Source organism: Esox lucius, chromosome 10 (genome assembly GCF_011004845.1).
Source record: "Esox lucius isolate fEsoLuc1 chromosome 10, fEsoLuc1.pri, whole genome shotgun sequence".
In the NCBI taxonomy this organism is placed as follows: Eukaryota; Metazoa; Chordata; class Actinopteri; order Esociformes; family Esocidae; genus Esox; species Esox lucius.
Genome location: NC_047578.1, coordinates 5,873,609 through 5,901,334, shown reverse-complemented (window position 1 = coordinate 5,901,334; position 27,726 = coordinate 5,873,609). Strand labels below are relative to the sequence as shown.

The 27,726-nt window shown below is 46.4% G+C and overlaps 1 protein-coding gene across 1 annotated transcript; it reads left to right on the top strand.

Annotated features, from left to right (window-relative positions):
* The first annotated feature begins 421 nt into the window (after window positions 1-421).
* elp2 (elongator acetyltransferase complex subunit 2) lies at window positions 422-26,851 on the top strand. The gene is made up of 22 exons (XM_029122833.2): window positions 422-744; window positions 906-984; window positions 1,106-1,176; window positions 2,217-2,367; window positions 4,754-4,831; window positions 5,165-5,229; window positions 5,322-5,388; window positions 7,612-7,755; window positions 8,488-8,583; window positions 9,495-9,595; window positions 15,394-15,519; window positions 16,427-16,576; window positions 17,735-17,932; window positions 18,169-18,238; window positions 18,353-18,451; window positions 19,571-19,628; window positions 21,281-21,353; window positions 22,000-22,186; window positions 23,417-23,538; window positions 25,135-25,274; window positions 25,641-25,760; window positions 26,192-26,851. The coding sequence occupies exons 1-22, from the start codon at window positions 613-615 to the stop codon at window positions 26,367-26,369; spliced, it is 2,505 nt and encodes an 834-aa protein (XP_028978666.1). The 5' UTR covers window positions 422-612; the 3' UTR covers window positions 26,370-26,851.
* Window positions 26,852-27,726: the final 875 nt, after the last annotated feature.

Here is a 27,726-nt window from a genome sequence, read left to right as displayed (position 1 = left end):
AGGGAAACGGTCCAGTAATGTCTTTCCCACGGCCTTGGTTGACTGACTGGGCAACCAGAAATTACAGGTCGAACTGTTTTGGAGGCCGCTATGGTGAATATGGTCTTACTGTGCATGTCCCTTTTGTATATCGAGTGTGTTATCTAATCCCTTGCTACACTGCTAGGGCACAGCTGTGCTATGATAGCAATGTGCCCCCCAATCATTTCTCAGACACAAATACCAAAATACTTACACATACATAAAACTTTAATGCATTCACTACTATCTACCCCAGCCCAAATTAACTTATTCAATTTGGCATTGGTTTATCGTCCAATTAGTTATTTTTTCAACGAGTGTATGGCACCATCTACTGGAGTCTAGCCAATAATACAATCAGAAGAGTGAGTTCGATTGTGCTTTCTCATCTAGAGGGGTTGTTACACGCATGTTATAATGTGGGCTGTGTGTTTTATTGTAAAACAATGCAATTAGGGAATGTCTGCTTTATTAACTCCTGAAACATATACAGATATACAGGAAGCCAGTGTTCCAGCTCCAGAAACGTTTGTAGCTCAATCTGTACTCCACCCGTATTTACGGTAACTGTACTGCTGAGCAGGATACAAGATGGCGGCGCCCGTTATAGAAACATGCCATATAGCATGTTGTGCAAATCGTACCCCAAATGTACTTTCATGGGGTCGTGGGGGGCTCATTGCATATGGAACATGTTATTCCGTCGCTCTCTACGACCCACTGGTAATATATATTTCGCAATTGAAACGTGTTAGTGTGTCGTTAGGTAGCATAGCATGCTAACAACTATCAACTTTCTGACTAGGTGTCAGTCTTGCCATTCCTTTAAGTCATATTTATTTAAACATTCAGCGTTATTTTTTTTTTTACAAACCATTCTACAGGAGAAAGAAGTTGTTGCCGTCCTAAATAGACATACCGGAAGGGTGAACACTGTTCAGTGGGTACACAGGGAGGACTGTGGTCAGTAAATGTCTCATCCAGTGCTTTGATATCAAATGCTTTGGATTGTTTTTAATATGCTGTCTAAATTTCAGTCGACAGACTCGTTCTTCACTGATGTCTTCTTTACTGACTGGTACAGGCACAGAGACTCATCTGGTGTCCGGTGGGTCTGACAATCGAGTGATCGTGTGGGAGGCTGAGGATGGAAAGGTGAGTTTGCGTTACTAGAAGCATCATATTTTACTGATGAAGCTGGGCCTGAGTCTGTGACTTTACATCTCTAAGCTGGGTTTGTTTGTTTGTGTGTGTGTTATAAAATGTTGGTTGTTATCTAAGGTGAGCATAATACACGATCGGGAAGAACATCTACCACTTTTTAAAATGTATGTCTGATTCTGAAATCTCCATCCCCCATTGATTTGTCATTCCAGCATGTACCATTAGGTTCTAGTGATAACTCAGATATGTATCTGTACAACTTGGCCATGACCTACTGTAGCCAAGTTTAACACCGCTTTTGATTTAAACAAAAGGGAATGTTTTTGACAGTTTGGAATCTTTTAGAAGAGAGTCCTAACAGGAAATCGCTGTTTCTCGCTCCCACAGAGCAGCTATTCAAGTTGATGGCTGGCCTGGATATGACAACACAACTTTTCCCAGTTTATGTAAATAGACTGCAAATGGCTGAAAAAAAAAATCCATGTCCAACCTGGCAATCTGAAAGCAGTTGGCATCTTGTGTCGCCTCCAGGTAGTGGTCGACACAACTCTGCTAGAAAAAAAGTGTTCTGTGTTCTCCAGTGCTCTGAGCGCACAGTTATCTGACTTTCAGATTAATGACTAGCACATTTACATGGTTTGTTCAGCCAGTGCAGGATATTCGGTCTCAATACAGTGAAAATAGATGTTTTCGGAGAGGAGGGGAATAATATAAAAATAAAAGTGAATGGATCACCAATTCTTAATGTTTTAAACGATTTTGTGCTAGGTTTGGATTGGTCGGTCCCCCAAACCGATGCAATTCCCACTTATGAAGACACTATATCGCCTGCTTCAGGAGTTTCTACATGTCCGTGCATAGTAGCCAAGCATTGTCAAATGTTACTTCTGGAACATGAACCTGAACAGAGCTGACATAATTCCTTATGTCACATGTCAGAAGCGCGTGGCACGGCTGACGGGTCATCAGAACCCATTGGCGCGCTGACTTCTATTCATCCCCTCTAATTCTTATTTGTGCTCCCTGCTCAGTTTGGCGGGTTTGTTGGTTGGGTTGAGTGTGTTGGACACACTGGACCAGTGTGTGCCGTGGATGCCATTCACCTGGACAACAATAAGCTACTCATCGCATCCACAGCCTCCGACTCCACTGTCAGACTATGGCTTCACACTGGGAGTAAAGGTAAGACTTGGGGTTTACCCATCCCAAATGTCAACCCTTTTGCATTCTGTTACCAGGAACACAATGGGGGTGCTAAACGGTATTTCGATGGTCTACTGTGGTAGTCATCTCAAATACTGTAGAAAGCGTAAGGCTTAACGAATCAGGGTACCTAATGCAAGATTACTTGTTCCGAACAAGTCCTTGGCTGATATTGCCCCTAGATTCTTTTCTGTGACAAGGGTTCAGCTTGTAGTGAGAGAGACATCTGAGTTTATCTGTCCTGGATTCTCCACCTATCCTGACATCTGCTGGTGGGTTGTGGTAGCAGAAACACTGATGAGGTGGTGTTGTCTTTTGAATCATAGCATGCGATGGGTCGTCGCTGTAAAGATGAACTTGTGTCGTCCCTCTCATGATGTCCTGATCATGCTTGACCAATTACGTGACGGCATGGAGGTTAGCGTGTGTGGCCTGGGCGGACTCTGTGGGTAACCAGTTCACTGAGAAAGGAACTGATATGCAGGATGGGGTTGTCCTCCAGGTGTTGTCCAATGTTGGCCAGCTAGGGTGTTGCTACCTGCTAAACGCTTGCGGGTAACAAGCAATATTATTCTTCTTTGTGGGGGGAGAATAGACCACCACCTCTGCAGACAGCGTCCAAAGGGACCTAGGCCCTATCTGAAATCTCAGCCGGTGTCACAAATGATCTTGTGATGCTTACAGTTGTGTCCGGAAATATTTGGACACTGACGCAATTTTCATATTTTTGCCTCTGTACGCCACCACAATGGATTTGAAATGAAACAACCAAGATGCAATTCGAGTGCAAAATTTCAGCTTTAATTCAAGGGGCTGAACAGAAATATTGTATGAAACGTTTAGGGAATTGCAACCATTTTCATACACAGTCCCCTTATTTCAGGGGCTCAAATGTAATTGGACATATTAACACAATCATAAATAAAATGTTAATTTTCAATACTTGGTTCAGAATCCTTTGCTGGCAATGACTGCTTGAAGTCTGGAACGCATGGACATCACCAAACACTAGGTTTCCTCCTTTGTGATGCTTTACCGGGCCTTTACTGCAGTTGTTTGTTCGTGGGTCTTTCTCCCTGAAGTTTCTTCTTCAGCAAGTGAAATGCATGCTCGATCGGGTTGAGATCAGGTGATTGACTCAGCCATTGCAGAATATTCCACTTCTTTGCCTCAAACTCCTGGGTTGCTTTCGCAGTATGTTTTGGGTCATTGTTCATCTGTAAAGTGAAGCGCCTTAGAATCAACTTTGCTGAATTTGGCAGAATCTGAGCAGACAATATATCCCTATACACTTCAGAATACATCCGGCTGCTTCTGTCTTCTGTCATTGGAAACCATGCATGGTGATAGGAAATGGGCATGAGAAACTTAACACAAGCTAACTAACTCTGAACAAACTTGGACAGAATCTAACAATGCCCATGCCATCACAATGCCTCCACCATGTTTTACAGATGATGTGGTAGTCTTCGGATCATGAGCCCTTCTAAGCCTTCTCCATGCTTCTTTCTTCCCATCATTCTGGTACAGGTTGATCGTAGTTTCATCTGTCCGAAGAATGCTGTTCCAGAACTGGGCTGGCTTTTAAAAAAATTTTTTTTTGGCAATGTCTAATCTGGCCTTTCTATTTTGAGTCTGGTTTCAACCTTGTGGTGAACCCTCTGTATTTGCTCTCGTGAAGTTTTCTCTTTATGATAGACTTGGATAATGATAAGCCTACCTCCTGGAGAGAGTTCTTCACTTGGCTGGATGTTGTGAAGGGGTTTTTCTTTACCATGGAAAGGATCCTACGGTCATCCACCACTGTTGTCTTCCGTGGACGTCCAGGCCTTTTTGTGTTGCAGAGCTCACCAGTGCGTTATTTTTTTCTGAGAATTTACCAAACTGTTGATTTGCCCACTCCTAATGTTCCTGCTATCTCTGTGATGGAATGCTTTTTTGCTTTTAAGTCAGTTGTCCAATTATTTTTGGTCCCTTGAAAAAGACGGGGCAACATATAAGAGCTGTAATTCCTAAACTCTTCCCCCAGTTTGAATGTGAATACCCTCAATTTAAAGCTGACAGACGGCACTTTAAGCCCACATTCATAATTGAACTGTGACTAAATATATTCTGGTGAAGAGCCAAAGTAACAAAACTTGTCTCAATCGTGTCCAGTTGTTTCCCGACCTAACTGTAGCCGTCAGCTTCCTCACGTCTCCCCGGCCGTAGGGTGGGTTAACGCTGGTTAATGAATTCACCTTGGCGGTTGGTTTAGGTGCTGCTCCTTGGTGATGTATGGAACCCAATCACTGTAATGTTCATACATAAGTGTTATATTTGTGACCCGTTATAATTTGCTTGTTCTTCCCCACTCTCCCTGAAGCCGAGTGCATCCAGACCATATCGTTTGGGAACGGGTTCATGATGGATGTCTCGCTTGCGTTGTTGCCAGGCAGCAGAGGTGAGCTGTTCCAGAACGACGGGTTAATGACGGTTGTTGGTGACCCCCCCCCCCCCCACTCCCATACACATCATATCGTCCATCTCCATTGGTCCTTTGCTTCAATGCTTGTAACTGAATGTCATATTGAAAATGCAATTTGTGCTTGAAGTGTTCCGTGCATCATTTAACCTCCCCTTTCAAATATCCGTCCTCTGATGCTTTGCAGCCTGTTTGATTGCCTCCCTTTTCTCTCATGTATTAAAAGCACAAGGTAAATGCTAATGTGTTATACTGCGGCTTGGCTTGTGTAGCCAGTGTGACAGGACCAACTCAATGCGTGTATTTTTGCAGTTCCTGTAATGGCCTGCGGGGGTGACGATAGTAGGATCCATCTATATGTGAAGGGCAATGGACAGGTAAGCCAACAAACTAATGGGATATTGAATTTTAAAATGGCCTATGGGTTAAACTTTTCAATTCTTATTTGCTTCCGGTTTCTTTCTCGCAGTTCAAGGAAGTCCTGTCCTTGCAAGGACATGAGGACTGGATCCGTGGCGTGGAGTGGACGTGCGTGGGTGAGGACCTCAGCAGTGTTAAGCGTTTTTTCTTCACTGCCTTGTTTTACCTGCTGTGACTTCTATAGTTCGTGCATGCATCTTCCAGTAAGCAGTAACGGTGTGAGCAAATTAGTGTTGCTGGCATCGTCTGTGTACCCAGCTGGTGATTTTGGTACAGTGAGATGTGTAACCAACTCCAGAATTACAGTCCTCTCTTCAGGGCCAAATCCCTGATGCCATCCTATGTCTGTCGTATTAGGCGCTGCTTTTAATGGATCCCTATGGCCCTGGTCATTGGTAGGGCTCTACATGGGGATTAGAAAGCCACTTCAGATACAACTAGGGTCTATCTACTCCAACCCTCTCCCCATGACTCCTCCCACTCTTTCACTGACCTACTCCAACCCTCTCCCCATGACTCCTCCCACTCTTTCACTGACCTACTCCAACCCTCTCCCCATGACTCCTCCCACTCTTTCACTGACCTACTCCAACCCTCTCCCCATGACTCCTCCCACTCTTTCACTGACCTACTCCAACCCTCTCCCCATGACTCCTCCCACTCTTTCACTGACCTACTCCAACCCTCTCCCCATGACTCCTCCCACTCTTTCACTGACCTACTCCAACCCTCTCCCCATGACTCCTCCCACTCTTTCACTGACCTACTCCAACCCTCTCCCCATGACTCCTCCCATTTTATCACTGACCTACTCCAGCCCTCTCTGCATGATTCCTCCCACTCTGTCACTGTCCTATTGCAACCCCCTTCACATGACTCCTCCCATTCTGTCACTGATCTGCTCCAAACCTCTCCACATGACTCCTCACATTTTTTCACTGACCTACTCCAGCCCTCTCCACATGGCTCCTCCCACTCAGTCCCTGACCTGCTCCAGCCCTCTCTACATGACTCCTCCCACTCAGTCCCTGACCTGCTCCAAACCTCGCTACATGACTCCTCCCACTCAGTCCCTGACCTGCTCCAAGCTTGTCGATCCATTGGTGGTGAAAAGGAAACTTCACAGCAAATGGCAACCTATTCCCCAGGTCATCTGCTGCTTTAACCAGAGTATAACAAAAACATTATGCGGGAATAGGATACCAGTTGCATTTTGTTCTATTTCCCCCACCTCTATACTACAAGAGATTTGTAATCAAGAGTTACTACGAGGTGAATGTATAGAAATCCTTCTTTTTATATGTTCCCAAATGTTTTTTTCATCAGAATGTCTTCCCTGACTTCCCTTGACACCTCTTTAGCCCTGTCATGTTGACAGACACCAATAGTAGACTCCAAAGGCAAACACAAACCCGAAAAATCAATATTAGTCCAACTAATAATCAACATTAGTCATTGGCCGTGGTCTTATCTACACACAAATGATGTGACGACGCACCCCCGACTAACCAGAAACGTGTCTTTTAATGTGAGTTCACATTGGCAGACAGTCATCTCTCCATAATGCATGACTCTGGTGCAGCAGGGCTCTGTCAGTTCTTCAGTTCTCAGCCTTTCTCCGACGCTGCGTTCCGGGAGTACTCTTTATTCCAACCTTCGGCAGAACAAGTCTATCCTGTCTGGATGCAAGAAGGGAGCGTTCTCCTTTCTCAGCCGTCCACCCAGAGTGCATCTATTCTCTTTAGGGTGCTCTCTGTTTGATCAGTGCCCATGTAGGGATTGGATTAGAAGTATAATCCTGAACAGGATATCGATATAAAGGCTAACAATGTGACTAAACTGTGTGTCTGTGTGTCCGTCCCTCCCTCCGTCCGTCCAGCAGGCGGTCATGACATGCAGTCAAATACCAACTGTGTCAATATAGTTGCCTCACATTTAGTACATGCTCTGAAACGGACAGCTGGCCGCATGAGGCCAGGCGATAAACAATAGATGGTCCTTATTTTATACGAAATGCGTAGATCTTTTTTTACCGAGTCTTTGTAGATTGTTGACTATGAATCGTACAAAGTGGTGTTTTTAATCTGCCCTTGACCGTCTCTGCTCTGGTTCAAAGGCTGCATCCCAATGAGCTCTTCATCCTTCCGAAGTGTGCCCTTGTTCATTATCACTGTTTTAATTGCATTGCTTATAGGTCATATTCTGGAAACCCCCTCTTGCCCGTTCCTTTGCCAGCGTACTGCTTTCATATTAATAGGGAGCAGTGGGGCGTACACGTTCAGTTGAAAGTAGACACACTGCTGCTGTATAAATACTCACTTGTTCCACGTCCCGGGCAGACGGCGATCTGCTGCTGGCCAGCTGTGCTCAGGATTGTCTGATCCGGGTGTGGAAGCTGGTTGCCAAGTCTGGTGCCGAGGGCGACCATCTGGATGTGTGCACCATCAGGATGTGGGAGGACGTCTTCACACTGACAGAGAGCGGTGAGGGGCCCTTTCAACAGGGCTTATTACAAAAATGTGTCAGCTAAATTGGGTTTTTGTTAATGCCTGTCTAGCGGGAAACACTGCGTCCGTGCGACAGTAATGTTATGTTAACTTCCAGTGTTGGTGCCGACCTCCGTTAGGTTTGTGTGTCACTTTAATCAGGTGAAGTTTTGGGGTTGTTTGATCCCTAGCTACCACGGTGCCATTATGAAACGTGTTGTCTCAGTAAGTTATCACCATTGCTAAGTTATCACAGGCGATAGTGAACTTCTGGATTTATTGGACCTCTGGAATGCTCTACATTGACTTTATTCCGACTGTCCAAGTGAACATTATGCCCCGAGGTGTACGCCGATTTATTGTGGGTGACCAGTGTTGCTATGCCATCCGCCCTCTTTTTACTCCCTTACATGCCAAGATTGCCCATAATACACCAGGATCCCTGCCTTTGACATGGCAACACTAATGTGTGACAAACGGAGGGAATGGTGGGAAAGCCTGTTCAATTTCTAGAAAGTAGTTAACTTGACTTTCATCCGGTGTCACTTGAAGGACTGTGTTCAGTGTCTGTGTTCAGTGTCTGTGTTCAGTGTCTGTGTTCAGTGTCTGTGTTCAGTGTCTGTCATATAAGTCTTTAAATCAACTGAGCAGGTGAAGGGGACTTGCTCTCATTTGGGCTCCCGGAAGTGAGCCTACATCTCCACCTCCCTCCATGTCCTCTTCCCACAGATGCCTCCTCGTTGTTTGCAGTGACGCTCGAGACGGTTCTGGCCGGCCATGAGAACTGGGTTTATGGAGTACATTGGCAGCTGCCTGTCATCAAAGGTAGACAACGTCGGACCGGGATGGACAGAATTCTTCTGTGTGTGTGTGTGTGTTATCTAGCTAGCTATCGCCATCGATCTTTATCTCTCAACCCTACTTTGTCACAACCCAACTGAAAGGCTCAAACACCTTAAGAAGGAAAGTAATTGTACAGATTACTTTTAACAAGGCACACATGTTGATTGAAATGCACTCCAGGTGATTACCTCATGAAGCTGCTTGAGAGAATGCAAAGCTGTTATCAAGGCCAAGGGTGGATACTAAGAATCTAAAATATAAATATATTTAGATTTATTTGATCAGTTGTTTTTTATTTTAACATATAAACATATATTCTTTATTTTTTGTTTATGTGTTTGTATATTAATATAGCTCTGGAAGAAATTGAGACCACTTTTTCTTTCCTTTACAAAAAAAGTTAAAAAGGAAGGTTTTGAGTGAGGAACTGAAACCTCCAATTCACAGTGGTCTCTTAATTTTAACCCTTCTGTTCCTCACTCAAAACCTTCCTTTTTTACTTTTTTGGAAAGAAAAAGAAAAAAGTGCAGTGGTCTCTTATGCTGCAAAAAGTGATATCTAAACAACATGACATTTCTTGACATGAGTCAAAAATTACTTACATTTTACTTAGTAATTTTAAGTAGAACAATGTGTTCTCAAAGTGGGGTAAGAAATTGTCTTTTTTTAAACTTAGTCACACAGATTTTTTTTTTTTAGGCAACATGCATTCCAACATGTAGTAGCGTTAAGATTTATTTGACATTCGTTTTCGACTTTTAGATTTCACTTTTCACTGCGTAGGGGCAGGTCTTGAGTCAGTTTAGTGTGTATATCTGGGGTTGGGAATCGGGGCGGGGCAGGAACCTGATCCCGGCCCTTCATTTTGACCCTCTCTCCCCCCCCCCCCGAAGGTGGCAGACCGCAACAGTCCCTGAGTCTGCTCTCTGCCTCCATGGACAAGACCATGATCCTCTGGGCTCCGGAGGAGGGCTCTGGCGTGTGGGTCGAGCAGGTCAGTGTCTGTGGGAGGCTCTGGTCCCAAACCAATTGGCCCGGGTTAAAAGTAGCGCACTACATATGCAATAGGGTTCCGTTTGGGAGGCAGGTGTCTTCACAGCTTTGGTGTATTTCAAATCCTTCTGGATAAGGACCGCCCCTCTGGCCCTCCCCCTGTGTTTTTGTATTCTTTCTGTCTACCTGTTCTTCCTCTTACGGTGTTCCTCTGCAACGGTAGTGCTGCTGTTTCAGTAGCGTCTGATATGTGCTGATGTTAAACTGAGGCATAACTGCTGTGTCTTGTCATTTTGTGTCTTTCACTGCTGTTGTGGTGTTCCAACAAAAAAAAAAAAAAAAAAAAAGGGATTTGACATTCAATCGTTAGTCTTCCGTCCTATGCCAGGCTGTAGATTGAGCTCACAGCAGCTGGGTTGTCCTTTCTGTCTCGCTCTCTCACACACATGGGAGCGACTTCAACACAAATGTTCGTCCTTACACCTCCAATCCAAATACTTTTGCTGTAAGAAATCTTTTGTTGAGAAAAGCAGTGCTACTGCTAGAGTCGTTGGCTTTGTCAATCGATTGGGGCTGGTGCCAAGCAACTTACTAAAAAAAAAATCCTGTCAAGGACTTTTGCAATTTGTTTTTACAGCTGTGTAATAAGTTATTTGTGCCTAAATATGTGAACAGAATCACTATCATATCTCAGTTACCCAGGACATTCCAAGTTTGTTCACAGTGGTTTTGATGACATGGGGCGTGTATTGGCACATGAATGACCTGTCCAGTTGCTACATTAAATCTTAATCATTGTGATCAGGAAGGCTTTTCCTTGATTAGATGTCCCAGGTCTTTAGCCCACCTGTCCAGAAGAAGACCAAAGGAAGGACTTCACAGGCGATCGACGACATTATATTTGTTTGACCTTGGTCGTAACCGGCATGTCCTTGTCACTGGATTTAAACCAGATTGAAGACCCCCAACTGGCCCTCCGACACCCACTTCCAGCAGCATCACAGGCTCACAGCCAGGGACCGACCAGGAACGAACCTGCGTAGCTTCAGAGGGAAGCAATGGGGTGCAGGGTGATATGGTGCAGCCCTGGCAGATTCAGTAATGGGATGGCGCTGCTTAGGCTTATGTTTTATTACGATGTTTCTCTAACATCTTCCAGAACTTCAGCGGCCCTCTAACATCCCCCAGAACTTCAACGGCCCTTAGAGTTTAACCTCAGAGTTTGTTGAACTGAAGACCAGACAGTAAATGACCGGCCTTGGCTATATCCTAATTAAGGTTTACAAAAGAGACCTCACCCCCTTCCGCGATGATTAGAGTAATTGGTCAAAAATAACGGGGAAAACAGTGGGGTGGCTGTGCCCGCTGCAGAGTAAAGCACTAAGTACTAACGAGCCGTACTGTTAATTAGGGAGCGATGGAGAAGGGCGGGGTTGGGCCAATTAGAGTGTATGTGTGTGTGTGTGTACACACTGCTTAGCAGGTAGCAGTATTAAAAACATGGACGTGACACAAGAATGCGTTGTTGTCAAGATCTTCATAACTCACACAGTGTAGCAACATCCTTTTTGAGTTCTAAAAGTCCTAAAAGATATTTGGCAAAATGAAGTCAGTACTGTACTCCAAAACATCGATAACAGGGAAAATCGGGATCACCCTTGTGCAGTGGTCTTGTTCTGTACTGTAACCCAGTCTAGAACGCAAAGAGCAGGCATAGCACACTGGCCCAGGCCCAAGAAGACACCCTACAGGGAAGAAACCTACAGAGGAACCATATTTTTATTCCATTTAACCTGTGGATGGACAGAGATGAGGAATTCTGAGAAAGCCCTTCGCCATACGAAACTCTCCCCACGTCCCCACGTGCCAGCCAATATTACTCAGTACTCCTCCTCCTCCTCGAGGAATTAAATATGCCATCCCCTTTTTCCTGTCCTTTTTGTTCTATTCCTCCCCCTCCACCCGTCGGGCACCGGGTGAGGCCCAGTATTCCCCCACGTTCATATTGTTATCCCTCAAGTAAACAAGACCGATGACTCTGAGTTCTGCATGATCTATGGAGGGGCTGTTGTGTGCAGAAGGAAAATCAATCTGCTTAATGTTGCATCTGTCTCTCACCGCAACCCCCCCCGGCCCACACACGCACAACCACCCGTCCCCCTCGCTGCTCTTCCCGCCGCCCGGCTCCTGCGTGGCCGGGGGAGATCGGTGCCACTCGAAAGCGAACGGCTTTATTGTCGTCGTTAGTTCCGCCTTATCGCAGCCTTAGGACAGGGGGTAGTGTCTTTGAAGGTCATTGATGGCCGGGCCTCTTCAGGAGGAAGAGTAATGGAGGCAGCAGCAGGGACGCTGTAAGTGATGCAGGGTCCCCCTGGTCGCACGTGTCACTTCCTCTGGTCGCACGTGTCACTTCCTCTGGCCGGGTCTCTGGATTGTCAAGCTACTGTCTGCGTGGTTATTCAAATTTCAACCAAAATACTGACTGAACTACTGGCGCTGATAACTAATGATGATCTGAATGCTGATATAGATACTACTGCGTATTATCCCTGCATTAATAATGAACAGGGAAATGTGTGTATTCATTGATTATGGTGAGGTCGGTAGTAATCTCCTTGGCATGGAGTTCTCATTTTCCAAAGCTTCGGGACAATTGATTACGATCCCTAGGATGGTGGAATTCGCTCATATCCCTTAACGTGAGCTAATTAAAGATGGACCAGATATGGGATGGTTCTGGCTGGATTGGACCAGGGCCAAAGTCCTGAGGAAGCACAAGGACTCTCTTCTCTCTCTTTCCCCTCACTTTGAATTAAAGGCGAAAATTAACTTCAATTGACAGTGATGTGATGTTGTTGACGTGAGTTGTGGTGGTTTACCTTTGTCATGTTTTGAAGGGGTTTAGTTTAGTGCTACTGGTGTGTTGAGGTGTGGTGGTTTACCTTTGTCAAGTCTTAAAGGGGTTTAGTTTAATGCTACTGGTGTGGTGAGTTGTGGTGGTTTACCTTTGTCATGTTTTGAAGGGGTTAAGTTTAATGCTACTGGTGTGGTGAGTTGTGGTGGTTTACCTTTGTCATGTTTTGAAGGGGTTAAGTTTAATGCTACTGGTGTGGTGAGTTGTGGTGGTTTACCTTTGTCATGTTTTGAAGGGGTTTAGTTTAGTGCTACTGGTGTGGTGAGTTGTGGTGGTTTACCTTTGTCATGTTTTGAAGGGGTTTAGTTTAGTGCTACTGGTGTGGTGAGTTGTGGTGGTTTACCTTTGTCATGTTTTGAAGGGGTTTAGTTTAGTGCTACTGGTGTGGTGAGTTGTGGTGGTTTACCTTTGTCATGTTTTGAGGGGGTTTAGTTTAGTGCTACTGGTGTGGTGAGTTGTGGTGGTTTACCTTTGTCATGTCTTAAAGGGGTTTAGTTTAGTGCTACTGGTGTGGTGAGTTGTGGTGGTTTACCTTTGTCATGTTTTGAAGGAGTTTAGTTTAGTGCTACTGGTGTGGTGAGTTGTGGTGGTTTACCTTTGTCATGTTTTGAAGGGGTTTAGTTTAGTGCCACTGGTGTGGTGAGTTGTGGTGGTTTACCTTTGTCATGTTTTGAGGGGGTTTAGTTTAGTGCCACTGGTGTGGTGAGTTGTGGTTGATGTTGCTGCTGAGGGTCTCCTGTTGGTGTTGCACCTTAATCCTAACACACGCTTCTGGTTACTCAACCCCACCATGAGGTGTTGCCGCTCCGTCTGTCTCGTGTTGTTTTGATGAGCTTTTAATATTGTTTGTTCATGGTTGTTAGTGTCAGCCCCGGGATTAATGTTTTCGTACGTTTGACGACTTAATGTGCAGAAAGGTTTTTCTTGTTATGTTATATTATCACTCAGCATTAATCCTCTTTTCACCCACAATCCTTTCTGCCTGAAATTGTTTGCCACTTAAGTCGTCTTAATTTGGTTGTTGCTAATTTGTCCAAATCTGGACCCGTATTTATAAATCGTCAGTTTTGCCTTTTCGATTATAATGAAGTAGACCTGTGTCTAGATCACCCCTCGTTTGAGCGTCAGAATTATGCCGCCCACTCCTCGCTGAAAAGAAAGCATTCTTGCTCTAGTTTCTACAAAGCACATTTTTCCATTGAACTACATAATTTCTTTATACATAAATTCATTAAGTTTATCTTGCTGGTGGCTGTAAAGCTGAAAGAACAGATTTTTATTTTTACTACTCTCACTGTTCGGGTCCGGATTACTGATCATTTTCAAATTGAAATGTTCTTTTTATCCAGCCCTGTAGAGTCATAAAAAGTGCACACCGGAATAAAGAAGAATACTCAATGGAACCCTATTCCCTACAGAGCTCTAGAATCCCTTGTCCAAAGTAGTGCTCTTCCTACGGATTAGGGTGTTCTACTTGGTATTAGAAGCGATTAAATTCCCAGGTCAGCCTTTTTGGTCTATGAGAGAAAAACAAGAACTATTGTTCTTATTTTACCTAATGTATATGACATTTTAATTCATGCTTGCAGTTTGGGGTGGACTGAAACGAAGGGATGTGCGTAAGCAGCAGCTTGACCTGTCTAAGAGTCCAGACGCATTTCATGAGGTATACAGAGGTGCAATTAGCTGCACAAAGCCGAGAAATAACAGTTGTTCCCATATTTATGCTCTCCCTCCAATCCAATCATCTTTGAATGTTATCATGTCAGAGGTGTGTCACGCTGAAGAGGCTCCTCCTTGTCACAGGTCTGACGGTCATCATACAATATTCACATGTTTATTTTACCAAATTGTCGGCTCAAGTGTTTTTATTTTTATTTTTTTCTTCCCAATACATATTAGGAAATATATCGTAGTGCAAAAAGCCTTAAAGGCTCTCATCCAAATCCAATTTATACAAATCCTAGTCTAGCCTTAATATGTTCTTGAGCTATGCCCTTTTTGGAGCCCATTTGTTTAATGTAATATGGAGAGCTGTTAGTGCTTTCCTTATCGCATTAGAGGATACATTTAATTTCAAAAACACAATTCATTCCTTTTCATAGTAAGTCTAACAGCTTTGCATCATTTTTCCCGTCTGCCTGGCCTGTCTTATTAGTTTGTCCCCCTGTCTTAGCACACAAGCAGACATGGTGGAATTTTGCTCTGATATTCAGGATTACAGTATCTGTTAGTAATGATGGGTCCGTAGTCCTCCCCATCCAGCCTTGAACAAGGCTCAGAGTTTTTCCTGGTTGTAGTCGTTGCTGTAGTTTCCGAGAAGATGGGCACGCCCGAATCAGCGATCACACCTTGCTAACATAACAGGCATAAAACACCTAAGCGTAGCCAAAACGTTATTTTTCTGTTGTCTTTTCCGTGTCCCTGAAATCCCAATGCTTCCAGAGTCCAATGATGATACTGAGGCAGGGTTACTTTTGTGAAAAAATAAAAAGCCTTACTTCTGTAAGGTTACTTCAAAGGGTGACCCTCACTTCTGTTCTTAACGCTCTGCCTCGCTATCCAGTCCTCAAACGCTGAGTTATTTTAGATTTTTTTGGGGGGTGTGACCCGGAAGATGGGACCCAAACTGCTCCAGCAGGGTCCAATAAAAATCACAATACCGTGTGGATTTTCATTGGACCTACTGGGAGACTGCAGAGACGCGGAGGTTCTGAACCAAAAAAAGAGGATTGCTCATCACACAGCTGAGGCCAGACGTGTGTGTGTGTGTGTGTGTGTGTGTGTGTGTGTGAGTGTTTGTGTGTGGGTTCAGGTGGACTGTCTGGAGCCATGGGTTTATTTTTGATGATGACAAACGACCCATTTCTCTCCCTGTTCTCCAGGTGCGTGTGGGGGAGGTGGGGGGAAACACGTTGGGATTCTATGGCTGCCAGATTAGTCCTGATGGGTCCATGATCTTGGCCCACGCATTCCATGGAGCATTGCATCTCTGGGCCCGTGGCCAACAGGTGAGTCTCTGGTTCTGTTCATTTCTACGTCTCTGGGCCCAGGCCCGTGGCCCAACAGGTGAGACTTCCGTTCATCTACAAGTCCAGGTAGTGTACATTAACGCAGACACCCTCCCCAGTGACTGGACCGTGGTACCATTCAAATCAGATTGTTACAGTGACCCCGAGTGAGAGAGAACCCCGAGTGAGAGAGAACCCCGAGTGAGAGAGAACCCCGAGTGAGAGAGAACCCAGAGTGAGAGAGACTGTGCTAAGCATAGTGAGGCTTGCAGAGCTCTGACACTGAGTGTATGTCAGACCAAACTGTTGAAGTGGCTGACTAAACACCCTATTGGTTTCTTTATTTTGTTCGGGTATATATTTGCCGCCCGGCAAGCGTAAGCGGAGCCGGCCTAGAAGAGTGTCTTACTGAGTGAGTGAGTGAGTGAGTGAGGGAGTGAGTGACTGACTACCCCTTGTTAAATAGCGTAGTGGTAAGATATGTGGACTGCTGAACAACAGGTCCCACATTTGACTCGTGTTACAATCAAAGCTAATTGTGCATTAGGATTTGTTCAGGACAGACAAAAACTTTGCTGGGTACATGATTCTCTCGTCTTTTCACGAAAAAGGTTTATCGTCAGCTATATTGATAGTCATTGTATCAATGTCATTCACGAATGGCTAATAAGCTGATAAAACAGCCGGTGGCAAAAGCCATACAGTTCATGGAGGTAAACGTAGTAAGAAACATTAGTCAGTTTAACACTGCTTACTGCTGTCTAGCAAAATATTCAAACTTGGTAAAGTTTTTAGCCACCTTGCCTTTTCATATTGCAGAGAGATGAATATGTATGGTATACCTTCAGTAGCTACTGTCGCCCCTTTTGGCTGAAATAACTTTATTCTTTTGTGACTCCGGTCTCAGGGAGATTGGAGCCCTGGCGTGGTGATATCGGGTCATTTCAGCGCAGTGCAGGACCTGTGCTGGGACCCCGAAGGGGAGTTTGTCATCAGTGTCGGGTCCGACCAGACCGCCAGGCTTCTCACACCCTGGAAGAGGAAGCACCAAACACAGGTAAAGGTCACCCCGATAACCTTCTCTCCATGTCCTGGAGATGTGACTTCCATAGCTTCAACTGGCAATGACTGAATATCCAACCTGGTCTTGGGAAGACTATTTTACATAAATCCATGGCACCCAGTATAATACATTACGAACTGCCAAAAATGTAACTTATGTTGCAAACGCTATTAAAGTGTATGATATCTTACAAACGCCAGACAAACATATGTTACGAACGTTATGAAAACGTAGATGTTATGAACGCTACTAAAATGTGTCATACATTAGGAATTTGCACAATACATCCAGGCCGTGTTTCAAACCAGTGACGTTCTGCTCTGCAATCAGGCGTCCTACCCACTACTCCACAGAGGAATTAAGGATCTGGAGGGATGAGTAATGGTCTTACCAAGGTCGCTACAATATAGGTGGATTTTAATGTTATGGTTGGGTTAACGTTCGGTATCACAGCTCTGGGGTTAAGGTTAGCCTGATACTTAAATTTTTTCTTTTCTGGATTTTACTCTAACGTTACTTCACCTAACGTAGTATATCTTACAAATTCGGCTGTCAAAGATTTACCTGAAATAGTCTGCGTATTCCCCCTGAGACCAGGTTGGAATATCGCCCTCCTGTTCTGAATATTTAACTCTGTTTATTGTGGCCCGGTTCATTTTAACAGACATTAGCGTATTTAACAGTGTGTAAAGATGAAGTCATTTGCCAGTTCATTATGTTCTCAAAGAGGACTTGTTAAGATTGAAAGGAGTCCACACTTCGTGTTTGCTCTAGTGTGTGTGTGTGTGTGTGTGTGTGTGTGTGTGTGTGTGTGTGTCTGGCAGGAAGATCTTAAGAACAGCAGCGCTTCTCCGCGTCTCATATTCGGGCAACGTCACCACACACTTCAAATTGCTTCTATCTTTCTGAGGTGATTTCTGAAGAGAATTGCTCGCGTTAGAACGGCACCACTTTTCATAATGCCTTCTGTCGGGATCACAGACTCGTTCCCTGAAAACAGACACGTCGCTCAAAGCTACGTGTGCTAATTTGTCGCCGTCATCTTCTCTAACCCCTTGCTCTGAACTCCATTACCCACTGTACCCCTGGGCGTATTGAATGCTGACACGGTGTGAGATACAGGCTGTGACCCGGCTGTGCTCTGTGCCTCAGGTACAGCCCTCCTGGCACGAGATCTCCCGGCCCCAGATCCATGGTTATGACATGCAGTGCCTCGCCATGGTGGGCCGCTTCCTGTACGTCTCTGGAGCCGATGAGAAGGTGCTCCGGGTGTTCCGTGCCCCCCGGAACTTCGTGGAGAACTTTGCCAACATTTCCGGCGCCCCTCTGGAAAGTCTGCTGGTCTCCGGCGTGAGTAGTAGTCCCCGACATGCTGTTGGAAGCCGTACTAACCTAATATAACGTGTTTGTTATTGGTCATACAGTGGGTCAGTCAGCCCCAAGCGGCTTCCTACATTAAGCTGCCATGGCTCCTTTAGGGCTTAGTCTCAGTTTTTGTAATTTCACGTCCAGTGCCCCTGGCCCTGTCAGCCGTGGCGTCCAGGGGAAAACTCCATTTGACCCCGGTGTATGTGTCCGTTTCCCAGGACGCAGTAGAACTACCGGAAGGTGCCAGCACTCCTGCCCTCGGCCTCTCCAATAAGGCTGTGTTTCAAGGTACGTCTATAGGAGCGTTCTGAACACGGAGCTCTCTGGATATGGTCAATGTTTTCGTACGTCTGGCGGATGGTGACTTTTCTTTTTTTGTGTGTGTGTCATTTTGATTGACAGGCGATCTGGCTCCCAAAACCATTGAGGAGGATCCGTCTGGGTTCAACGGTGTTTCCGACCAATACCGAGAGTCATACTTTCACCCTCTCACACTTACAGGTAGTGTATCAGGATGTCAGTAATAGAAGGTCCGGGCTGGTTAAGAAAACATAACACCTTAAACCATAATGTTTCCTATTGGGAGGCTGGTGTGCAGCGCGTTTGGTGGTGTGCAGCGCGTTTGGCGGTGTGCAGCGCGTTTGGCGGTGTGCAGCGCGTTTGGCGGTGTGCAGCGCGTTTGGCGGTGTGCAGCGCGTTTGGCGGTGTGCAGCGCGTTTGGCGATTGGGAAAACCGGGCCAGGTGTTGTCGTTCACTGGGACTGGAAGTAGTGCAGAGACACTCTTCATTACACAATGAATGGAATGACTAACTTTCTCTAAGGCTTTCCTTTTTCTTCCCAAACTAATCCCTCCCCTCACGCCCTCCGGTAGCCAATCAGAGACGCGGTGTGTTCTGGTCAGAACTGCCTCGATGCCTGCTCCCTGCAGTCCTCGACCAACACACACTCACTCCCGCGCACACACCATCTTGTAGCCCGGAGTAATTAATATCGTAACACTGCAATCACATAAGCCTCTCTAATTACAGTCCCAGACTGCAGGGGGCTGTTTTTAACCAGGGCCAGTAGGCCTATGTAGGGAATATGGGCCCATTTGGGGCCCTGTCTAGCAGAGTAGATGGCGGGAAGTGAAGTCGTTTTGGCGTGGGTGGAGGATATGGGGGGGGGGGGGGGGGGTAAATCTGAGTCTCATTTTGCAGCATCCCTCAAAGCTAACAGCCGTTGAAAATTAGGAGATGAAGCCAAGTTGCTCAAAATAGCTGTTCAGAAATAGGGAGTTGAGTGTAATGTATTGGAGCTAAATGCTAACGATGAGCACTGTGAAGAATACAAGAGAACATTGTCTTGAGGCGGTCGGCCTGCCTGCTTGTCTCTGATTTTCTCTGACTCTCTCTTTCCTTCTGTTCCCTCTCTAATTTCTGCTCCGTCCGTCCATACCTGCTTAGCATTAAGGTTTTTAAACAAGAAAGTCATAACAGTCCACTTAAATACAATTTAAAATGTTGTCTGTTTGAAAATGCTTTATGCTTGAATTTAGCTTCAAGGCTGTCGACTGTGTGCATTTGTTATGTAATACTGTATGTTTGTGGAACTGACTGTCTTGTTCATGTTGTTTCAGAACCACCTCCAGAGGACCATCTCCTCCAAAACACACTGTGGCCCGAAGTCCAGAAACTGTACGTGTCAAATGATCCTTCTATCCAGCTCGGTCCATTTCATCAATCTGCATGAATTCTCGCCCGAACAGGAAGCCCAACACTGGTCGTTTTTTACAACGTCAGTCATCCAATTTATTTTGCCAAAAGATCAGAATTGATTTGCTCAATGTCTGAGTACAACTTTTGCACAAGCTTCAACTATGGGCTCAGCCCAGTTTGCTAATGCGTACACCAGGCATGTGTCATTTCAACCTTTGGTGATTAGTGTCCATTTTGGTTGTGATACGTCTTTCATACAGCTGGTTGTTTTGTTGTTTCACAGCCAATTTCATAGTGTGTCTGAAAATGGACTTCCTCAGCCCCCAGCCAGCCAAAGTCTCATGAGCCTCTACTCTCCCCCAACATAATATATTGCCTCCATTTGCCGGCAATGTTAAATTCATTTTCCAGTCAATCCTGCATTCCCATGACATATAGCTGTGACATTTACCGCAATTGCGTTCGTTGGGCCAGCGTATAGCCCAGCAGTTAGAGGCTCGTGCCGGCATACAGCTCAGACCCTAGAGGCTCGGGCCGGCATACAGCTCAGACACTAGAGGCTCGGGCCGGCATATAGCCCAGACATTAGAGGCTCGGGCCAGCATATTGGAAGAGTCAGGCCGGTGTCTTGGAAGGGCGCTGTTTCGAAACCCAAAGAAGACCGGTTGTTACATGTTGTGCCCTTGAGCAAGGCTCTTAGCCCAAAATGCTTCTGTAAATCTGGATGGGATAGTTCATTGAATAACTAAAATGTCAACGATAATGTGTTCTCTGAAAAAAATACATTACTAAGTCCCATTTGGCAAGGAATGCATGTATGAAATTAAATATGATGGTAATGCTGAATGCCATAATGCTGTCCAAGGATTCTGTGGTGGTCAGTAGTGTCTGTTTCGAGTGTATTTCTGAATATGCAGGTTTTATACGGTGAGATGTTCCTTCCACCTGGGCTTGCTGCTAATCTGTTGTTGTGGTTTGCTGACATTTAAAACCTGAAGTCAATTGTCAGCAAACTGAAAGCAATTAGAGGTTAGAGAATTAGCCCGGCTCATCACTGCTGGTGGTAAACGTCGGCGTTGTCTGCTTTCCGCGAGTCGTCTACATCATCGTTTCATTCCACGGGTTCTGGCAGCCCCATTTACATGGACGGTTTCGGTGTCGTCTTAAGCTTCCTGTCTCGCCTGAGTGGTATCTGAGGAAACTATGACGTGCCATAAACCTTCCGCTCCCCGCCTTCCAAACGGCACCCTAATCTCCGCGGTGTGAACCACTCTGAGCCCCATGGGGCCTGGTTAAATTAGGGCACTTCCTAGGGTTTATGGTGCCATGGGGAAAACAGCCCCTGTCCCCACGCGTCCCTGTTTGGAGCCTGGCACCGTTGACGCTATCAGGTAGATTGTCAGAGGCGGCATTTGAAAAGTGCCCGCCTCACGGCGCTTTCGAGACGATTGTGCTTCAAGCTTGGCTACTTGACACTTATCACGTGTTCTCATTGACGGCTAAACTCTCGTTATTTCTCCTCTTCCGTTCTTTTTTTCTGTCTTTCTCTCTCTCTCTCTCTCTCTCTCTCTCTCTCTCTCTCTCCCCCACGCCCCGTCTCTCTCTCCCCCGCCCCGCTCTTCACTCTCCAGGTATGGACATGGTTTTGAGACGTTCTGTCTGGCATCTGACAGCCAGAGGACAGTGGTGGCGTCTGCGTGTAAGGTAATGTGACTAGTCTACTATGTGACTGTTGCAAAAGGAAACGCACACTTACGCACGCGCACACACACACACACACACACACACACGCTTTCTGTGTTGAAATTACAACAATAACAGGGAATTGACTCAAGTACCTTCTCGTTATTTTATTCCTATTCAACCACAGTGTGAGAAAGGGCCTTATTGGTCCTGGACACGAGTAGTGCAGTTGTTTGGTCATTGAGAGCCTATTGGGTGGTCAGCAGTGGCTAGTTGGGGGTCGCTTCTCCAACCGCTTCTTCTCTGGTGCTAGGCGTCTAAGGTTAGCCAAGCCACAGGTTTCCTCAAACTGGAGTCTGTAAGCGCCTCAGGGCTTCCTCTGTGAGGGTTTCCCACTGTTTTTAATGTTGTCGACTGGGTGGGGCTTCCAACTTCATTGGCATGACTGTAAGCGCATCATCGGGACAGATCTGGTAATGATGAAATCTGTTGAGTGTATTACAGCGTTGCTTGTCTTCAGTGGGTGTGTCCACACTAGACATTTTTTAATAGCAATGTCTGTACTAGGGGGAAAAAGAATTCAAAGGCAGTGTCCATTCTTGGACATGTTTTCTCCCAAAAAGTCTCCATGTGCTGAGCTAGTTGCTTCTCTTCTTCTCTGGCCTAGGCTTCTAAGGCTGAGCATGCTGCGGTGTTGCTGTGGAGCGCCACCTGCTGGCGCCAGCTGCAGGCTCTGCCCTGCCACAGTCTCACAGTCACCCAGATGTCTTTCTCCCCCGATGGGCGCTTCCTGCTGGCCGTGTCACGTGACAGGACGTGGTCGCTGTGGAGACGGGATAGTTTGCCCGACACAGGTGAGTCAAGGCTCTCTGTCTGTCTGTTTGGCTGTCTGTCTCTGCCTGTTTGGCTGTCTGTCTGTCTATATTTTAATTTGTCAGTGTGGTTCAGGGTCATATCGTGCGTTCAAGCAGCCACATCATAGTTTAGCTGAAGTTAGCCCAGTTTAAGTTAGGAATGTTCTTTTGAAAACATATTGCGTTTCAGTCTGATTACTCTCAGCTTTATCCAGTCTCACCGAACTCTGAGGCCTGTTTCTATTTCTTTATTGGGATTGAATCTCTGATTTCAAAAGGCTAGCACTGTAGAATACCGCTAACAAACTAAATGGCAGATTGAGCTGATTCACCAATATGTTCCTCTTGCATTATACAACCAGCGTCTCCGTAGCTCTTCTGAACCCAGCTATGTGCATGTTCTAGGGCCATTGCCCTAAGCGGCAGAGCAACAGGTTTTCTTTTTTCTCTCCGCTTATGTTGCTGGAGCCTTGGGGGTTTCCCCCGCGCCTGGCCGATGGCAGTCTGTTTCTGTTGAGCGCTGAATTACTCAGCCTAACGCACGCCCGCCCGCCCGCCCGCACGCACGCACACTAGTTTGGCAGAGTCCTCTCAGACCAGAGGAGTTTAGATAGTGTCAGGCCTGATCAAACGCCCTGTGCTCCCTGTCCTCACACGTCACCCTCCTTCACATCTCTATCAAATGGAAACGTTCCCTTTTTTTCCTTCCCTTGCTCTGTCTCTTATCTCACTCACTCACTCACTCTCTCACACTGTCTACTTACTCGTCCAGACATGCCAATCAGGGTCCTATCCAGCACAGCCCAGCAGTGTCCAGCAGGCCTCTTAGGGCCAGTGTCTCTTCGTGTGCTGCTTCCTGCCTTTGTGATGTCAGTAGCTAATTAGGGTCATGCAGGGCTGTCTATAGGCAGACAGAGTCGGTTATACAGTGACTGCCTGTTTCAGATGTTACCGACACGTGGTTACAGGCCGACAGAGCCAGGCAGCCAGCCTGAATGGGAACCGATAAGGTAGCTCTGACAGCACCGCGTCACATCTAACGTTAGAGGCCGACATGGAGAGGATCACTGGGCCTCAGGGTCGGGGGGATTCACTGTTCCTGCAGAGCTGGATTGGAAACATTTGGGCTGTTTGTGTTTGTGTGCATTAAGTGTTTCAGTGGTAATGCTGAGTGCAAGCTGGATGGATGTTTGTAATAATATTACCAATGTGTTTGTTTTTTTCCTCCAGAACCCCATTTCTCTCTGTTCACGCACACTGGGAAGGACACCGCCGTGCACACACGCATCATCTGGTCATGTGACTGGACCTCCGACAGCAAGTTCTTTGTGACGTCGAGTCGAGACCGGAAGGTAACTGCTGTAGACTGGTGGTTAAACCTTTGGGTTGTTCTCAGACGTTACTTGTTTTGTCCTAGCAAAGCTTATTTAACCCCACGATAGAACGGGCCTCGGCTCTGAAACTATGGGACACTGTTGCAAAGGACGATTTTAGATTCTTTTTGGGGCGCTGAATCCAATGCAAAATCCCGGGTTGTCAGAAGGCCTGACGAATAAAAACATTGTTTTATGGAACATCACAGCCCCATGCCGCCCACGCTCGTTACCCCGCTCTACGCCATTATAAAATGTAGGGTCAAGTTAGCTTGCCTGGTTATCGCAAACCCGAGGTCTGTTCACCATGTCTATTGATTTGTTCACAAAGCGTCTCGTATCTGTATTTTTTTAATGATCGTGAATCAGAGATACGGGGGACCTAATCCTGGGTCGGCTCTTCCCTACTGAGACACAACGGTTCGGGCTCTGATCTCCAGCAAAATGTTCCTCTGACATCAAGACATCAGTTTAATGATGTTAAATCCCATGTTTGGGTTCAGCCTTTAAAGGTGGTTCGTTAAATTAACAAGCTCCTCAGTAAATTAAGGTATTGGGTTAAGGAAGACTAAGAATTCTGCTTTTATATAGCGTTGCGACAGACTCTTAAATCCAAAACAATGTTCATCCATATTTAATATGGGCCACATCACAAATAGAAATCCCTGTTTAGGCTTCTACTGGCTGTGGGTTTCTATAAAGTTACAGTACACCACACACACCCCTTTAGTAGTATTAGGTGGCCTCGCAATGTGAAACACCACGTCCTATTCACTTAAATGGGTGGAGATCGGTGAGAATTAGGTCGGGGTAGCCAGAGGCTGCAAGGTGATGTCCCGACAGGGTAACCAATCAAAACTCAACATAGCTGTCTGGCTGTGAAGTTGTCTTTTTGTAGTTACATTTTAGGACATTTGAGTGATATTTCAACCAGATAAAGGTAACCATATCCCAGAAATGATATTTCCTTACATTGACCAGCACATAACATGGTAAAATACTGGTATCAGGATAACAAAAAACTTTGCAAAATGATTACATTTGAGAGGATCCTGCCTTCCATAAAGATTAGAAACCTGGTCTGATCTGGTCTTTACCACATAGGTACCACGTCATGCCAAGACCATAAAAGATAATTTGTCCCCATGAGTTGACATGAAGATTGCGCATCCACATGTTTAAATATGTACAGAAAGACAACTTTCCAGGTGGCCAAGCTTGTCCACATTCTGCTTTCATGGTTTGTTTGGGTGTCCCAGTTCCTCCAGGGCAGTAGCCCCCCAGGGACTGGGCTTGGCGGCCCCCCAGGGACTGGGCTTGGCGGCCCCCCAGGGACTGGGCTTGGCGGCCCCCCAGGGACTGGGCTTGGCGGCCCCCCAGGGACTGGGCTTGGCGGCCCCCCAGGGACTGGGCTTGGCGGCCCCCCGGGGACTGGGCTTGGCGGCCCCCCGGGGACTGGGCTTGGAGGCCCCCCGGGGACTGGGCTTGGCGGCCCCCCGGGGACTGGGCTTGGAGGCCCCCCAGGGACTGGGCTTGGCATTCTAGGTGAAGCTTGGTTGACATTTCCATCTGTAGGTGATCGTCTGGGGAGAATGCAGCAGGCCATCAGACTGTCCTGATGAAGGCCCGGGTATCCAGCCCTGTTCCTCCATATTAGATGTCAAGGAGTCGGCCACGGCGGTCTCCGTCTGCCCGTTCCTCTGCCCTGACCTCAGGTACCACACTAATACAACAACCCCTAACCAATGAGGCTCCATAGTTCTGTAGGTCTGCAGTGATTGGCCCGACGTGAGCCATATGGTAGCAAGGTACACACAGCGCATTAGAAGCCATGTAAGGACAGAGAAGTTTTCGGACATTGTGCATGTATGTGTTCTTTCCTGGTAGCTGCATTAGGGTGCGATCGATAGCAAATCATCTGTAAGCGGCAAATTTTTCTCAACCAGCTCCTGAAGTTGCAATGTGATTAGGTTTTCGTATGACTTGTTTTTGTTTATTCTGTTTCAAACCCTTTAGCATGTGTGTTTTAACACTCTATATGGGGACAGTACGGATTGATTGGTTGATTGATGTTCCTCCAGTTACCTGTTGGCAGTGGGGCTGGACAGCGGTCGGATTCTGTTGTATAAGTGGACACCCAGTGGGGGGTCTATTGGAGCTGAAGCGGCAGACTGGAGCAGATACGGAGAGACGGACGTCTCGTATCCTTTACACACACACACACACACACACCAGCATGCATGCGCACAAACATAATTCCAATGTTTCGTCACACTTTTAATTTTTAGAAATGGTACCCCCCCCCCCACCACCACCACACACACACACGTTTCGGGTGTGTTACGTTGGTCTTTTTGTTCTGCTACTGCAGTTTTATTTCTCTGTATCCAACCCTCCTCAAAGTCATATCTTTCAATGAGAAATCATTTTGGGCCCAAAAGTCAAATGACTGTCCAGTATGGCCTCCCCAGGTGAGTACAAATGGCTGGTGCATTGACCAGAGGGTCACTTAGCGTGTTTAGTGTGTTCACACGCTGCTTACGGACGCCTCGCGTCACGCTAATGCGCTGTGACTGGGTCCGGCAGTATGTCACCACTCCGTTGTTTCCTTGACGACTCCTCCCCGTTCCAGCCAGAGTCACACACTAACGGTGAAGAGGCTGCGCTGGAGGCCTCGGGTGGGCCGTGCCGGGCAGCGGGACGACGGCGTGGGTGAGCGCGCGCCGGCGGACGACGTCTGGGTGCAGCTGGCCAGCGCCGGGGCCGACAACTCTGTCAGAATCTTCAGCGTCAACCGAGAAGCTGCGTAGCTGACACTGGGTCCGGCCCGGGCATGGTGTCGCTCCCTGGGACTACGGGGCTGTCTGGATCGGCGCTGGTCATTCTCTGGGTCGTTCCGTTCACCCAGTGTGACTGCCGGCTGATTCAGATGATACTATGAGGCGGTCACCGGGTCTGGGCCCAAGCCTGCTTCCAAACGGCCTAGGCTGACTCTCCTCTCAGGATGGACCTGGGTGCTTTATTCAGACTGCAGTCCTCTAATTTACTCGTGTTCCAATTATGATCTGGGACTAAGGATATTAGGCTCACTGTTTTCAGCATGCTTCTAGGTTGAATTTTATTAATTTGTTAGGGCTCGGTAACTTTCAAATCACTACTTAAGTCCCCTGGTTTTTGGATTACCATGTCTTATTTCTTTGAGTCTGAAGTCCTAAAAAGATGATACGGGAATGACAGTTAATGTATAGAGGGGAAAAGGTAACATAAATAAATAAAGCTTCTTTTGTATCTACACATGTATTCCATTGCGTTACAAGCAGGAACAATTGACCCCCCATGGCAACATATAATGTTCTAGCCAGTGTTCTTGTGCGTCTTTAAACACTTTCCATATCTGGATTGTGTAATATTTTTTTCCATTGTGCTTCAGGCTCTAAAAAGGTGTTCAAATAAAAAAATATATATATTTTACTAAAACTATTTTTTTACCCTATTTTTCATCAACGCCCTGCCTCATCACCGTAAGTCCCCGGCTCGGGACAGTCGATGTCAAGATACGTCCTACAAAGCACCAGCTTGACAAGGCAACAAAATACGATTACTGACACCCCCAAAACCTGACAGACCACTCAAATGAACTAAGCCAAGATTTGTAAGAACAGGGAGTGCTTTACCACTAATAAATTGTCTGGAAAATAGGCTTTTTGACATAGTAAAAGACACTTGATGGTGGACTACTAATTCTGTGAGTAACGTTTCATATAAATCTGGAAACACCTGGCAGTTACTTTAAGGATGGACATTTTAGTTAATGAAATGGTGCATCTTCCACACCTTCTGTAGTCGTGATAAAACTGGCTAGCAGCCCTTGCAACGCCTTTCCCCACGGCAGCTTTGCGATATTTCCCAGGTTTCCCCGGAATGGGCGGATCGCGTTGACACTCCCCTCTGCATTCCAGTCGAATGCAAAACCAGTGCTTTGGTGGCAGGGGTCAGAGTGTGAAGCTGGAAGCCTACGTAGGTACGGAATGGCACGCGGGAGGCCTCAAAGGTTGTGTCACCGGTGTCTCCCGCAGGGACCCGAGAGGGGGCCCCTGGAACTGCTGTCGTCTACCGACGTGCTGAATATTTGAGAGCGTGACGGAAAGGCCGTTCTTGCTCTGCGTC